This window comes from Rhinoderma darwinii, chromosome 7 (genome assembly GCF_050947455.1).
Source record: "Rhinoderma darwinii isolate aRhiDar2 chromosome 7, aRhiDar2.hap1, whole genome shotgun sequence".
Lineage (NCBI taxonomy): Eukaryota > Metazoa > Chordata > Amphibia > Anura > Rhinodermatidae > Rhinoderma > Rhinoderma darwinii.
This window is the reverse complement of record NC_134693.1, coordinates 108,678,328-108,695,008: the sequence shown is the minus strand read 5'-3', so window position 1 is coordinate 108,695,008 and position 16,681 is coordinate 108,678,328. Positions and strand designations below refer to the sequence as shown.

At 40.6% G+C, this 16,681-nt stretch overlaps 1 protein-coding gene across 4 annotated transcripts in view; it reads left to right on the top strand.

The window, feature by feature from the left end:
• The window catches only part of HDAC11 (histone deacetylase 11), a 56,930-nt gene that overhangs the window by 8,001 nt on the left and 32,248 nt on the right, over window positions 1–16,681 (top strand). The window contains exon 1 of one of the 4 annotated variants that reach the window (XM_075833811.1): window positions 3,334–3,403. The exons of the other annotated variants lie outside the window; for them this stretch is intronic. Within the exon in view, the coding sequence (XP_075689926.1) occupies window positions 3,402–3,403 (2 nt within the window). The 5' untranslated portion in view covers window positions 3,334–3,401. Of the gene's footprint in view, window positions 1–3,333; window positions 3,404–16,681 lie in introns of those variants that run through there. 4 annotated transcript variants of the gene reach the window in all.

The window sequence follows — 16,681 nt, the reverse complement described above, 5'->3', positions numbered from 1 at the left end:
TGTAGTATTATAGTAATGTAGTATTATTATAGTAATGTAGTATTATAGTAATGTAGTATTATAGTAATGTAGTATTATTATAGTAATGTAGTATTATAGTAATGTAGTATTATAATAATGTAGTATTATAGTAATGTAGTATTATAGTAATGTAGTATTGTTATAGTAATGTAGTATTATAGTAATGTAGTATTATAGTAATGTAGTATTATTATAGTAATGTAGTATTATAGTAATGTAGTATTATAGTAATGTAGTATTATTATAGTAATGTAGTATTATAGTAATGTAGTATTATAGTAATGTAGTATTGTTATAGTAATGTAGTATTATAGCAATGTAGTATTATTATAGTAATGTAGTATTATAGTAATGTAGTGTTATAGTAATGTAGTATTATTATAGTAATGTAGTATTATAGTAATGTAGTATTATTATAGTAATGTAGTATTATAGTAATGTAGTATTATAATAATGTAGTATTATAGTAATGTAGTATTATAGTAATGTAGTATTATTATAGTAATGTAGTATTATAGTAATGTAGTATTGTTATAGTAGTGTAGTATTATTATGGTAGTGTAGTATTATTATAGTAATGTAGTATTATTATAGTAATGTAGTATTATAGTAATGTAGTATTATAGTAATGTAGTATTATTATAGTAATGTAGTATTATAGTAATGTAGTATTATTATAGTAATGTAGTATTATAGTAATGTAGTATTATAATAATGTAGTATTATAGTAATGTAGTATTATAGTAATGTAGTATTGTTATAGTAATGTAGTATTATAGTAATGTAGTATTATAGTAATGTAGTATTATTATAGTAATGTAGTATTATAGTAATGTAGTATTATAGTAATGTAGTATTATTATAGTAATGTAGTATTATAGTAATGTAGTATTATAGTAATGTAGTATTATTATAGTAATGTAGTATTATAGTAATGTAGTATTATTATAGTAATGTAGTATAGTAATGTAGTATTATAGTAATGTAGTATTATTATAGTAATGTAGTATTATAGTAATGTAGTATTATTATAGTAATGTAGTATTATAGTAATGTAGTATTATAGTAATGTAGTATTATTATAGTAATGTAGTATTATAGTAATGTAGTATTATTATAGTAATGTAGTATTATAGTAATGTAGTATTATAGTAATGTAGTATTATTATAGTAATGTAGTATTATAGTAATGTAGTATTATAGTAATGTAGTATTATTATAGTAATGTAGTATTATAGTAATGTAGTATTATAATAATGTAGTATTATAGTAATGTAGTATTATAGTAATGTAGTATTATTATAGTAATGTAGTATTATAGTAATGTAGTATTGTTATAGTAGTGTAGTATTATTATGGTAGTGTAGTATTATTATAGTAATGTAGTATTATTATAGTAATGTAGTATTATAGTAATGTAGTATTATAATAATGTAGTATTATAGTAATGTAGTATTATAGTAATGTAGTATTATTATAGTAATGTAGTATTATAGTAATGTAGTATTGTTATAGTAGTGTAGTATTATTATGGTAGTGTAGTATTATTATAGTAATGTAGTATTATTATAGTAATGTAGTATTATAGTAATGTAGTATTATTATAGTAATGTAGTATTATAGTAATGTAGTATTATTATAGTAATGTAGTATTATAGTAATGTAGTATTATAATAATGTAGTATTATAGTAATGTAGTATTATAGTAATGTAGTATTATTATAGTAATGTAGTATTATAGTAATGTAGTATTAGTATAGTAATGTAGTATTGTTATAGTAGTGTAGTATTATTATGGTAGTGTAGTATTATTATAGTAATGTAGTATTATTATAGTAATGTAGTATTATAGTAATGTAGTATTATTATAGTAATGTAGTATTATAGTAATGTAGTATTATTATAGTAATGTAGTATTATAGTAATGTAGTATTATAATAATGTAGTATTATAGTAATGTAGTATTATAGTAATGTAGTATTATTATAGTAATGTAGTATTATAGTAATGTAGTATTGTTATAGTAGTGTAGTATTATTATGGTAGTGTAGTATTATTATAGTAATGTAGTATTATTATAGTAATGTAGTAATGTAGTATTATTATAGTAATGTAGTAATGTAGTATTGTTATGGTAATATAGTATTATTATAGTAGTTCAAATAACTAATTGATTAGCAATAATTTTGTATTGTATTAAATTTGAAAGTAAAGCGGCCGGTCAGCTAGACATTTTTTCTATATGTGGCCCACTTACCCGGCTGAGTTTGAGACCCCTGGTTTACACGTAAAGTCAAAAACGGCTGAAAATTACAAGCTGTTTTCAGGGAAAAGTCTCTGATTTTCAGCAATTTTTGAAGCTGAAAATAAAGCTTATTTTAGGCCGGACTCACACGAGCATGTTTGGTCCGTGGTATATGGACCGTATGGCGGCAGTATTTCCCAGACTGAACATACTTCAGGAAGCCGGGCTCCTAGCATCATAGTTATCTATGACGCTCGGAGTCACTGCCTCGCTGCGGGACAACTGTCCCGTACTGAGAACATGATTACAGTATGGGGCAGTATTCAGTATGGGGCAGTATACAGTATGGGGCAGTATACAGTATGGGGCAGTATTCAGTATGGGACAGTATTCCTGCAGGGAGGCAGGATATATGGTATCATAGATAACTATGACGGTGGGAGCCCGACTCCCTGAAGTGCGTTCGGTCTGGGAAATACTGCCGACATACATTCACGGACCGAACACGCTTGTGTGAATCCGGCCTTTATTTGAAGCTTCTTTTGAGGCGTTTTTCATAGTGTTCAATAGAAAACCATCTCCAAAAAACGCTGCTTGTTTTTATGGAGCGTCTTTTTACGCACCTTTTTTTTAAAACAGCGGCGTAAAAAGATGCCCTGTATGAACTAAATGGTGGTTTTCCTATGTTTGAAGGTGTTCAGCTACCGTTTTTTTTAGGCATATTTCGGGGGGGGGGGGGGGGGGCGTTTCAGCCCCGAAATACGGCTGAAAACACAGCATGTGAACATACACGTACCCCGCCAACATATTAGCACATTAGCATTTTTTTAATTCTGCCTCATGAAAGATAACTGAGCGTTTTCTAAAAAAAATCTATTATTGGGAAGGATGGTGAAAACCATTATAGCCACCAATGGCAACCATAACATCACCTGGCCATGCTGTGACATCCTGCACAGAAGGCAGCAGTCTGCTCAACCTCAGAACAAAGCCCTCTCACATTTCCTGCAGCTCAGCTCTACTTATAATGAGTGTAACAGGTTCTCGTGACGTCACGGTGACAAGTGTGCAAGCCCCGCCTTCTGCCTGACGTCATGTGTTAGAGAAGTAACCCGGCCCCACGGAAGGAAACAACATGTGAGTAACCAGAGAGGGGGGAGATATGTGACATAGAGGGCTAGCGGGCGGCATGTCAGAGTACAGGCAGGCAGGGGGCAGGGTGGGCTAGGTATAAATAGGAGGGAAGTGACTCTATATAGGTTGCTGGGTGAGCTGTGTGTACACAGGAAGGCGCAGGTTCATTGCAGATTGCTGGATCATCAGTGTATAGACAGAGGTTGTCTTCAGATTGCTGGGTAATGTGTGTAGAGACCGTGAGGCTGATATTGTTTGCAGATTGCTGTGTGATCTGTGTATACAGGAAGGCAGAAGCTGTTTGCAGGATGATCTGCGCATAGTCGGGGACTCTATGTTATTGCTTGTACTGAAAGATAGGCAGAGCCAGGGAGGTTGCCTGTTTACATAGGATGGAGGAGGGGGTGAGATATACTGGAGTTCAGAAATGGATAATACACTATGGACTAGGCAGGAGGAAAGGGCACTAGTCTATTATTGCAGCAATAAATGAGGCAGGGGCTGTCAGTTACTTTATAGGTGGACGATGATTTTCATGGAAGCATAAACAAGGAAAGATTGTTTCTTATTTATTTATATTGGAAGCTTATACCACCAATTATTTCAAGATCCGTGCAGTAGGGCTGTCTCACAGACTAAAACCCCGCATCGAGGCGATCAGTGGGTCTGGTTCCTGAGACCCTGGCAAACAGCTGATTTAGCCGCACTAAAAGTCTCCTCAAAACAGAGCCTGAGACACACAACCTCCTAAAAGTAACATACAAGATGTGCAGAGTTCATACGTTTACTTACACTGATGTTTACACGCACAGATCTTCACATAATCGCCAGAACAGGTGACCAAAAATATCAGCGATCACGATGCCGGTTTAGGCTATGTTCACATCTGTGACAGGAACGGAGCCCTGACCGACACAAACTGAAACCGTAGGTTTCCATTACCATTGATTTCAACGGTCACGGATCCGGTGCCAATGGTTTGTTTGTCTCCGTTGTGCAAGGGTTCCTTCGTTTTGACCGGATGAATACCAAAGCTTCGTTCCGACAGAAAGCTCAGACAGAACGGAGCCCTGACGCAGATGTGATCGAGCCTAACATGCAGGTCACAGAGTTGACAAATGGTCCGACTACGCTCAGCAGGTGATTACATGTGTAACTGCTCATCTTCTCACCCCTGTAGTAGAGAACCGCAGCGTAAACGTTAATAAATTGACCTGCGGTGCGGAACTTAATTCCGCAGCATGTCAATTTTTGCTGCGTTTTTGTTGATTTTCTGTTTGCGGGTTTTCCCCACCTAATTCAACGGGGATGCAAAACCCACAACAGAAAGCCAAGTGCTGCGACTTTTGCAGCATATTTGCAGCAATTGCGCTGCAAAAATCGCAACTACGGAAAACAAAAAAATCATACTTCCCAGTACGCCCTCCTCCTTCCTGCAGTCCGGCCTCCTGGGATGACGTTTCATCCCATGCGAACGGTGCAATGTCCTCGTTGGAGGCCCGACTAGGCGCAGAGAAGACCGAAGGGGTAAGTATGAACGGCTTTCTTCTGCAGCGGAAATTCAGTTAGAAAAACCGCACCCCAATGTGTAAATTTTCAGATGGAATGTACTGCGGGTTCCAGGTCGGATACGCTGCGTGAATTTTCCGCCCCGTGGGGACTCGACTTTAGGGCTCGTCCACACGCAGCGGAATTGGTGCGTTCTTTGCGGATGGAAAAAACGCATTAGAATACAGTTGCAGCATAGTGGATGAGGTTTAACAAATCTCATCCACACGCTGCGTAAAAATTCTGAGCCGAAATTGACCTGCGGTGCGTAATTTTCAGACCGCAGCATGTCAAATGCTGCTGCGGAAAGTGGACTGAATTGCTACATTTTTCAGAGGAGCTGTCACCATCTCCCAGCATTGTGAAAACCGCATCAATTTACGCACTATTTTCTGCAGCAATTTCGTTGTGTGTGGACAAGCCCTTAGGGTCAGTTCATACGTTGCGTAAATACTGCGTATTTTCCCGCAACGGAATTCGTTGCAGAAAACACAGCAAATACAGTAGCAGCAAAGTGGATGAGATAAAACAAATCTCATCCACACTCTGCGTAAATACTGAGCAGAAACAACGCTCAGAAATTGACCAGCAGTGCAGAATTTTATTCCGCATCATGTCAATTTTATTTGCGTAAACGGTGCTTATTTGTTGCAGGTTTTCCGGATTTAATTCAATGGGGAGGTAAAAAAAAGAATCTTATACTTACCCAGGAGTCTGTGTTAGTTTCTCCAGGCTGGCCTTCTGGGATGACGTTTCATCCCATGTGACCGCTGCTGCAGCCAATCACAGGCTGCAGCGGTCTCCTGGGATGAAACGTCATCCAGCTAAGTGCTGCAGTTTTCTGCAGCGGACATTCCGGGTCAAAAAACTGCACCACCGTTTAAATACCGCAGCGTGTATATGAGATTTGCTCAAATCTCATTGACTATGCTGGTACTGTATTACGCGAAACCGCAGGTAATACGCATCGTGTGCATTGAGCCTTAACCCCTTCCCTCTTCGGCCACATTTGACCTTCCTGACAGAGCCTCATTTTTCAAATCTGACATGTTTCACTTTATGTGGTAATAACTCCGGAATGCTTTTACCTATCCAAGCGATTCTGAGACTGTTTTCTCGTGACACATTGGACTTTGTTACTGGCAATACATTCAGTATTTAATTGTGAAAAACACCAAAATTTTGCGAAAACTTGCAAAAATTAGCATTTTTCTCAATGTAAATGTATCTGCTTGTAAGACAGGCAGTTATACCACACAAAAATTTTGCTAATTAACATCACCCATATGTCTACTTTAGATTGGCATCGTTTTTTGAACATCATTTTATTTTTCTAGGACGTTACAAGGCTTAGAACTTTTCAGCAATTTCTCACATTTTAAAGAAAATTTCAAAAGGCTATTTTTACAGGGGCCAGTTCAGGTGTGAAGTGGCTTTGAGGTCCTTAGATATTAGAAACCCCCAATAAGTCACCCCATTTTAAAAACTGCACCCCTCAAAGTATTCAAAACAGCATTTAGAAAGTTTCTTAACCCTTTAGACATTGCGCAGGAATTAAGGCAAAGTAGAGGTGAAATTTACAAAGTTCATTATTTTTTCCCAGAAATTCATTTTGAATAAAACATTTTTGTACCACAGAAGGTATGACAACGCAATATTTATTGACCAGGTTCTGCAGTTTTAGAAAATATCCCACATATGGCCCTAGTGTGCTACTGTACTGAAGCACCGGCCTCCAAAGCAAAAGTAGCACCTAGTGGATTTTGGGCCTCCTTTTTATTAGAATATATTTTAGGCACTATGTCAGCTTTGAAGAGGTCTTGTGGAACTAAAACAGTGGAAACCCCCCAAAAGTGACCCCATTTGGGAAACTACACCCGTCGAGGAATTTATTTAGGGGTATAGCAAGCATTTTGACACGCCAGTTTTTTTGCAAACATTTTTGGAACATTTTTTCAAATAAAATGTAGGTTTAGCTAATTTTTTTTCATTTCCAAAAGAACTAAAGTAGAAAAAGCACCACGACATTTGTAGACCAATTTCTCCCGAGTAAAACAATACCCCACATGTGGTAATAAACGGCTGTTTGGACACACGGCAGGGCTTAGAAGGGAAAGAGCGCCATTTGGCTCTTGGAGCTCAAATTTATCAGGAATGGTTTGCGGAGGCCATGTAGCATTTGCAAAGCTCCTGAGGGGACAAAAGAGTGGATACCCCCAACAAGTGACCCCATTTTGAAAATATATAGTGAGCATTTTGACTCCACAGGTTTTTTGCAGAACTTATTGGAAGTCGGCTGTAAAAATGAAAATCTAAATTTTTTCAAAGAAAATGTAGGTTTAGGTATTTTTTTCTCATTTCCACAAGGACTGAAGGAGAAAAAGCACCGCAACATTAGTAAAGCAACTTCTCCCGAGTAAAACAATACCCCACATGTGGTCATAAACATCTGTTTAGACACACAGTATGGCTCAGAATGGAAGGAGCACCATTTTGACTTTGGAATGGTTTCTGGGCGCCATGTCACATTTGCTGAGCCCCTGTAGTACTAGTACAGTGGAAACACCCCAAAAGTGACTCCATTTGGGAAACTGCACCCCTAATCATCTAGTGGTATAGTGAAAATTTTGATCCCAAAGGTTTTTTGCTGAATTAATTAGAATTAAGCCATGAAAATGAAAAATATATTTTTTTTCCAACAAGATGTAGTTTTAGATCAACATTTTTCATTTTTACAAGGAATAAAGAAGAAAAAGCACCCCAACATTTGTAAAGTAATTTCTCCCGAGTACGGTAGCACCCCATATGTGGTTATAATCAGCTGTTTACATATATGGGAGCATTCAGAAGAAAAGGAGCGGTATTTATCTTTTGGAGCGTAGATTTTTCTGGAATGGTTTGCGGACGCCATGTTGCATTTGCAAAACCGCTGATGTACCAAACAAAAGTGACCCCGTTTTAGAGACTACATGCCTAAAGGCATTTATCAAGGGGTGTAGTGAGAATTTAGACTCCACAGGTGTTTTTCAGAAATGAATACGCAGTGGATGGTGCAAAGTGAAAATTGCAATTTTTCCACTGATCTGCCCATTCACCGCACAATATGTTGTGCCCCTAGGGAATCATGCCCCATAAATTAAGTGAGTTCTCCCGGGTATGGTAATGCCTTACTTGAGGCCATAAATTGCTGTTTGGGCACACTGTAGGGCTAAGAAGGGAAAGACCGCCATTTTGAGCATGGATTTTGCTTGGTAATAGTTCTGTTTTGGGGTTTTGCAGGTATTTCAGTTTATAATGTGGTGGCATATGTAAGCTGGGCGGAGTGTATCAGGGTATATGTAATCTGTGCGGAGTACATCAGGGCATAATAAGAGGGTATAATAATGGGGTAAATAATACAATTATCCATAGATGTATGTTACGATGTGACTCGATCCGTTATGCACAGGCCGGTGTCGCACTGATAAACGGTTTTCTTTCTTATCCCCCTTTTGTAACACTCGGCACCTTTTGGGGACTTTTTCTCCTTCGTAGTTTGGGAAATATTGCTTGGAAAGTTTTGCGCTGATATAATACGGGCGCTCTCGCTTCCAGCGGATGTGCTATGTCCCTTCCCTTTTCTAGTTCCTAAATACTATGACCCTGAAACTGAAGGAATGTTCCCCTCTGGCCTGCGCATTGAGATGTTTTTTATCACCGCATTACTAGTGCCATAACTTTTTTGCGAGACGGGCTGTAGATTTTATTGGTACCATTTTAGAACACATACGACTTTTTGATCACTTTTTATTTCATTTTTTGATAAAGGAAATTACCAAAAACAAGCAATTCTGGAATAGTTTTTTATTGGTTTTATTTTCGGCATCCACAGTGCGCCCTAAATTACATGTTCGCTTTATTCTGCGGGTCGATACGATTACGGCGATATCAAATTTATATAGTTTTTTTTATGTATTGCAGCTTTTGCACAATAAAATCACTTTTTTTATAAAATCATTTATTTTCTGTGTCGCCATATTTTAAGACCCAAACCTTTTTTATTTTTGCGTGCACAAAGCGGTGTCAGGGATTATTTTTTGCGGGACGGATTTCAGTTTTTATTAGTACTATTTTGGAGTAAATGTGACTTTTTGATCACTTTTTATAGCATTTTTTGGAAGGATATGTGACCTAAAAACAAAGATTCTGGCGTTGTTTTTCATGTTTGTTTTTTTTACCGCGTTCACCGTGCGGGATAAATGACATAATAGTTTTGTAGTTTGGGTCGTTACGGACGCGGCGATACCAATTATGTATAGTTTTTTATTTTTTATTTTTACAGTTTTTCCCATAATAAAAGACTTACTATGGGAAAAAAGTCAGTTTAGCTGTTTTTATTGTTTTACCACAGTTTTATTAACTTTTTTGACTTGTCCCACTAGGGGACTTGAGGGCCTGATGCCCTGATCGCTACTCTAATACACTGCACTACATACGTAGTGCAGTGTATTAGCGCTGTCAGTTATTCACTGACAGCAAGCCTATGAGGACGCGCCGCAGGCTCCCGTACAAGGCAGATTCGGACGCCATTTTCTGGCGTCCGATCGCCACAGCAACCCAGCGATTGCGTCACTGGGTTGCCGGTCGGGTTAAAACCTATCAGATGCTGCGCAATATTGAGCGAAGCATCTGAGCGGTTAATCAGCCGGATCAGAGAATAGCTCCGGTCCTGGCAGTTACAGGAGGGTGCCAGCTGTATAATACAGCTGTCACCCCGCGGTGATGGTGCCGGCTCTGCTTCTGAGCCCACACCATCACTGCGACGTAGCTGTACTGCGCTTTGCGGGAACACCTTCAAGGCAGCGCCGTATATATACGCCGGATGTCGGGAAGGGGTTAAAGAGCACATATCATTTCTGAATGCTAAGGGGGAAAAAGTCCTGAATCCCCCCTTCTCCCGATGCATTAGAGGCTGGAAACCCACCAGAAGTGACCCCATCTTGGAAACTACACCCCTCAAGGAATTCATTTATGGGTGTTGTGACCATTTAGACCCCACAGTTGTTCCATAGAACTTATTTGAATTGCACTGTGAATGAAAAAAAATGAAATATTTTCCAATAATATGTAGTTTTTGCTCAAAATTTCTTATTTTTTACAAGGAATAAAATACCACATTTTGTTGCCCAATTTCTCCTGAGTGCGGCAATACCCTATTTGCGGTGATAAACTGCCATCTGGGCCCGTGGGAGGGCTCAGAAGGGAAGGAGCGTTATGTGTTCTTTTGTAGTCCAGATTTTGCTGGATAGGTTTTCGGGTGCCATGTCGCATTTGCAGAGCCCCAGAGGTACCAGTACAGTTGAAACCCCCGAGAAGTAACCCCGTTTTAATGTGCAGCAGATGGTGCAGAGTGAGATTTGCAATTTTATATGTATGTATATATATATATATATAAGCAGTACTCTGCGTCAAATTCCAACACGGTAATGGGTGCAGGCAGGTCATCCGTGGATTGTGGCATAAATGAAAAATCTCATAGGCTTGAAAAAGGTCCTATAGAAGGACTGAAATGTTGCAGCTCCTGACTGAATAAATCACATACTTTTTGGAACTATCGGAGTGCTGTGGGTTTCTTTCATATATGTGTATATATATACACTACCGTTCAAAAGTTTAGGGTCACTTACAAATTTCCTTATTTTTGCAAGAAAAGCACAGTTTTTTTCAATGAAGATAACATTAAATTAATCAGAAATACACTCTATACATTGTTAATGTGCTAAATGACTATTCTAGCTGCAAACGTCTGGTTTTTAATGCAATATCTACACAGGTGTATAGAGGCCCATTTCCAGCAACCATCACTCCAGTGTTTTAATGGTACATTGAGTTTTCTAACTGTGTTAGAAGGCTAATGGATGATAGAAAACACTTGAAAACCCTTGTGCAATTATTTTAGCACCGCTGTAAACAGTTTTGCTGTTTAGAGGAGCTATAAAACTGACCTTCCTTTGAGCTAGTTGAGAATCTGGAGCATTACATTTGTGGGTTCGATTAAACTCTCAAAATGGCTAGAAAAAGAGAGCTTTCATGTGAAACTCGACAGTCTATTCTTGTTCTTAAAAATGAAGGCTATTCCATGCGAGAAATTGCCAAGAAACTGAAGATTTCCTACAACGGTGTGTACTACTCCCTTCAGAGGACAGCACAAACAGGCTCTAACCAGAGTAGAAAGAGAAGTGGGAGGCCCCGCTGCACAACTGAGCAACAAGACAAGTACATTAGAGTCTCTAGTTTGAGAAACAGACGCCTCACAGGTCCTCAACTGGCAGCTTCATTAAATAGTACCCGCAAAGTGCCAGTGTCAACGTCTACAGTGAAGAGGCGACTCCGGGATGCTGGCCTTCAGGGCAGAGTGGCAAAGAAAAAGCCATATCTGAGACTGGCTAATAAAAGGAAAAGATTAATATGGGCAAAAGCACACAGACATTGGACAGAGGAAGATTGGAAAAAAGTGTTATGGATAGACGAATTGAAGTTTGAGGTGTTTGGATCACATTTGTGAGACGCAGAACAACTGAAAAGATGCTGGAAGAGTGCCTGACGCCATCTGTCAAGCATGGTGTAGGTAATGTGATGTTCTGGGGTTGCTTTGGTGCTGGTAAAGTGGGAGATTTGTACAAGGTAAAAGGGATTTTGAATAAGGAAGGCTATCACTCCTTTTTGCAACGCCATGCCATACCATACCCTGTGGACAGCGCTTGATTGGAGCCAATTTCATCCTACAACAGGACAATGACCCAAAGCACACCTCCAAATTATGCAAGAACTATTTAGGGAAGAAGCAGGCAGCTGGTATTCTATCTGTAATGGAGTGGCCAGCGCAGTCACCAGATCTCAACCCCATAGAGCTGTTGTGGGAGCAGCTTGACCGTATGGTGCGCAAGAAGTGCCCATCAAGCCAATCCAACTTGTGGGAGGGCCTTCTGGAAGCATGGGGTGAAATTTCTCCCGATTACCTCAGCAAATTAACAGCTAGAATGCCAAAGGTCTGCAATGCTGTAATTGCTGCAAATGGAGCATTCTTTGACGAAAGCAAAGTTTGAAGGAGAAAATTATTATTTCAAATAAAAATCATTATTTCTAACCTTGTCAATGTCTTGACTATATTTTCTAATCATTTTGCAACTCATTTGATAAATATAAGTGTGAGTTTTCATGGAAAACACAAAAATTGTCTGGGTGACCCCAAACTTTTGAACGGTAGTGTATATATATGCCATTTTATTGTCCAATATATTGTGCCCAGCATGTGCCACCAGAGATATACACCTCATAAACTGTAATGTGGGTTCTCCCGGGTACGGCAATACCCTACATGTGGCTGTTATCTGCTGCCTGGGCACACGGCAGGGCTCAGAAGGGAAAGATGAGGGGGATAAGCTGTGCGGAGTGCATCAGGGTAAATTAAAAATCAAGGGATGTGTGATAAATTCTAAAACAATCTTTCATACAGAGCCGTGGTTTTTCGGGACACGTGTCACATTTATATATTGTGTCCTCCCTTACCCCCCTCTTTGGCAGACTCTGCACCTCTTTTAACTTTTTCCCTTCTTTCCAGTTTAGGGAACTTCTCCTGGAAAATGTTGCCCTGGTACTATGCGTGTGGCCTCGCTTCCAGAAGTACTAGGTGCCCCCCCCCCTCATTCCTGGTCCCTTAGGTTCTTGATAACCACCTCTTGAAATTCCAGGAAAGTTCCCCTCTGGCCTGTACATCGACGTAGCATGTACGCATTGTACAATGCCATCTGTATGATGTGCACGGCCAGTTTCTTATACCACACCCTCGATTTCCGCATGGTGCTGTAGGGCTTCAGGACTTGATCTGACAAGTCCACCCCTCCCATGTACCTATTGTAGTCCAGGATGCAGTCTGGTTTGGGGGTCTCTGTACTGGTACCTCGTACATGGGTACTGGTGTGGGCATGTATTGTTGTCAATACAAGGACATCTCTCTTGTCCTTGTACTTGACACACAATATGTTGCTGCTAGAATGTGCCCTGCTCTCACCCCTTCTGAGTGTTTGCCCAAGCAGAGTCTTAGGGAGGCCTCTCTGGTTTTTTCTAACAGTGCCGCGGTACTTCTGGAAGCGAGGCACTTGAAGAGTGGGACGCTGGTATAAAAATTATCCAGGTAGAGGTGGTAACCCTGGTCCAGCAGTCGGTGCACCAAATCCCACACAATTTTTGCGTTAATTCCCAGTAAGGGGGGGGGGGGGCATTCTGGGGGCTGAATACTACTGTCCTTCCCTTCATATATTCTAAATTTGTAGGTGTACCCTGATGCACTCTCGCACAGCTTATACGTTTTCACGCCATACCTTGCCCTCTTACTCGGCAGGTACTAGCAGAATTGAAGCCTCCCTTTAAAATGTACCAGGGACTCAACAGAAATGCACTTTTTCAGGGGTGTATGCTTGGGCAAACCGGGCACTGAAATGATCTAATAGGGGTCTCAGTTTATACAAACGGTAAAAACTGGGGTCATCTCGGGGTGGGCACTTCTCATTATCAACATAATGTAAGAAGCGAAGTATTGCCTCATAACGCATCCTGGACATGGCCATACGGTACATCGGGGTGTGGTATAACATGTCTGTACTCCAGTAGGTCCTAATGGATGGCTTTTTCAGAAGCCCCTTGTTCAAGAGCAGTCCCCAGAACTTGCCCAACTCTGCTGCGTCTACAGGAGTCCATCTGTGGGATTAGGCATAAAATGATGTGGGGTTCTTAGTAATATACTGTTGGGCATATAAATTTGTCTGGGACACCATAAGCTCTATAAATTTATCCGTGAAAAAGAACTTGAAAAAGTCCATCTCACTGAGCCCTGCCGAATTAAATTTAATCCCTGGGCTGCCCATGTACTCAGGGATTTGGGTTTCGTAATTGTCTGGTGTGGTGGTCCAAATGGGTTCACTTTGCTCGGAGGTTTCAACTGTGGCGGGGGTCACTTCTCTCAGGGGTATCAACTGTGGTGGAGGTCCTGGGGCGTCTCCGAGGGGTCCCTCCTCTTCATCACTGGATGAGGAGGTTGATACATAAGAGAGTCTCGCCATCTGATGAGTCAGTGTCAGAGGCAAGAAACGCATAGGCCTCTTCAAGAGAAAATGACCTTTGGGACATATTTTATTATTTGTGTCACACGTGTAAATTGTGTGCTTAGACACGTGTATTGTGTATACAACAAAATGTGTTCTCTTGCACAGGCAGAGCGTGTGTGCTTGACAAAAAAAATAAATAAAAGTATACTTTTATAAGTACTTTTATTAGTACTAGTAGAAGCAATAGACTGCTACCTAAAACTTATTTTTTTTTCTTGTTTTTATAGAATGATTCCCTGACACTAACAAACACTAATACTAGCTGAGATGCTGCAGATAACTAAATATCAACTTTTTTTTAAAATATATTTTTTGTTTGTTTTTTAGAACAAGTGGACTTCCCTGACACTAAGCCTAACTAGATTTTATGTGAACTTTCTGACTCTAAACCTAACTACGGTGATGGATTCCTGACACTAAACCTAACTAACTGTGACTGATTCCTGACGCTAAATTCCCTGACACTATACCTAACTACACTTTTTGACGGTTCCCTGACACTAACTAACTCTAAGGCGGGATTCACACGACCGGGTCGTTCCCGAGCCCGAGTGTCGGCCGGTAAAATCGGCCATTTTGCCCGGCCGGTTTGCATAAAGTTATGCATCCGTGCCGGGCCGGGCAGATCCGGACAGTGACATCAGCGGCAACTCCCGAAGGGGAATCCCCATGTGTTCGGGGATTCCGCTTCAGGAGTTTCCCCTGATGTCACTGCCCAGATATGGACAGAGACATCAAGCGCTCTGTCCAGGAGCGGAATCCCCGAAAACACGGGGATTCCGCTCCTTCAAGGAGCTAAAGTGCGGCTAGCACATAGCAGAGCGGGGAGATACCTCCCCGCTCTGCTATAGTGGTGTCGCTACAGTAGTAGCAGCCGCAGCAGCAGCAGCTGCTAGCGGCGCCATCGAAGGTGTCGCCGGGCCAGGGTGCTTTTAACAAGCAGGGGAAGGGAGCCAGCGCAGCGCTCCCTTCCACCTGCTGTACACCCCGGCCCTGCCACACTGTGTACAGCACACAGCCATTCGTCAGAATGGCATCAACTCCTCCTCCTCACATGCACTCTGCGCTGTGAGGAGGAGGAGATAGAGCGCAAGCGCCGGAAAACCCGGCCATCACTCGGGACACATCCCGGTGATGGCCGTGTAATACCTGGCCCCATAGACTTCTATGGGAGCCGGGCGGCCGGGTACCCGGGCGAAGATAGAGCATGTCCTATTTTTTGACGGCCGGTTTTCCCGGCCGTCAAAAAATCGGTCGTGTGAATAGCCCCATTAGGGGTCTATTATTCCTAATGCAGCCGGGTGCCGGCCGATTTATGAACGGCCGGCACCCGGCCGGGAAACCCTGCCGTGTGAATGAGGCCTAATACTAAACTATCTGCTGACTTTCTAAACTGACTTTTTTTTCTCGTTTTTATTATATTTTATAAAGAAAATAAAAAATAATAATAATCCCCAGGGACCAAAATGTGGCCCTGAAGACTCAAAGGTGGTCAGTGATAGAGATCACTGACCAAAAAATGTGGGTGACAAGGAGAACTCAAGGACAGGAGTGGGAAGTGGAAGTGGATAGAAGGTGGGAAAAGTTTTGAAACTACTGCTACACTGTTTTTTTTCTAAACTAAACTAAACTGCACTGCCTCACGCCACAACCTCTCTCAATGACTCTCAAACTCCAACAGAGAGCGGGTGCGGCACGATCTGAGGTCAGAGCAGGAATGCGATCGTTGCTATTGATCTGTCGTCACTAACTAACCAATAGTAGCGATTGCAGAGGCGGGACCACTACGATTTGGTCCCTGCACACTGAGCTGTCGGAAACAGCAGGCATCACAGCTCGATGAAACGTCGGGGGAAAATGGCGATGCATTTTCCCTTAGACGTACTATTCCGGCGCTGAGCGAGAACGATGCACTTAGCACGACGGAATAGTATGTCGCTGAGCACGAAGGAGTTAAGGAGGCTGAATGACGACACATGGAAGCCCACATGGCTCCTTACTACAGAGCCGCAGGGGCTCTGGGTGCTGACGCACCGTGTGTCATTCAGTGCAGCATGAGGGAGATAGTCTGCCCTAGAAGCAATGTGAAAAGTGCAATAAAATGGCTATAGATAGAGTATACCACTATTTTTTTTCCTGTCGGATTCGTATGGATTCTGACAGAAAAACCTGTATGTCTCTGTATGAATTTAAAGGCCTTTTAGGTACAGTAAACCCCTATGCTACTCTTTGGGTGCCCTATTCTGGCCAAGTAGACAGCGTAGTCGTAAAATGCCATATGTATTGCTCTCGTCTGGGTGAGAATGAGGTTTAATAGCAACCCTGTTTTTTTTGCTTTGATAAATGAATAACATAAAGTGCGACTTACCAGCCCAATCAAAAATTGTTACTAATTATTTGTCAGGAATAGTGTTGTCAAGCCTTGATACAGTTGGTGTTCAGAATAATGCCATTCTTTCTAATGCAACTATGGCAGAACATTTTCTAATTACGTTAGAACATCTGTCCTACTGTCCAAAGTCATAAAGCATTGTTTAAGGCTACGTAAACCTTTGCAAGGCAAAGACATTATTTTATTTTTTTAATAAAA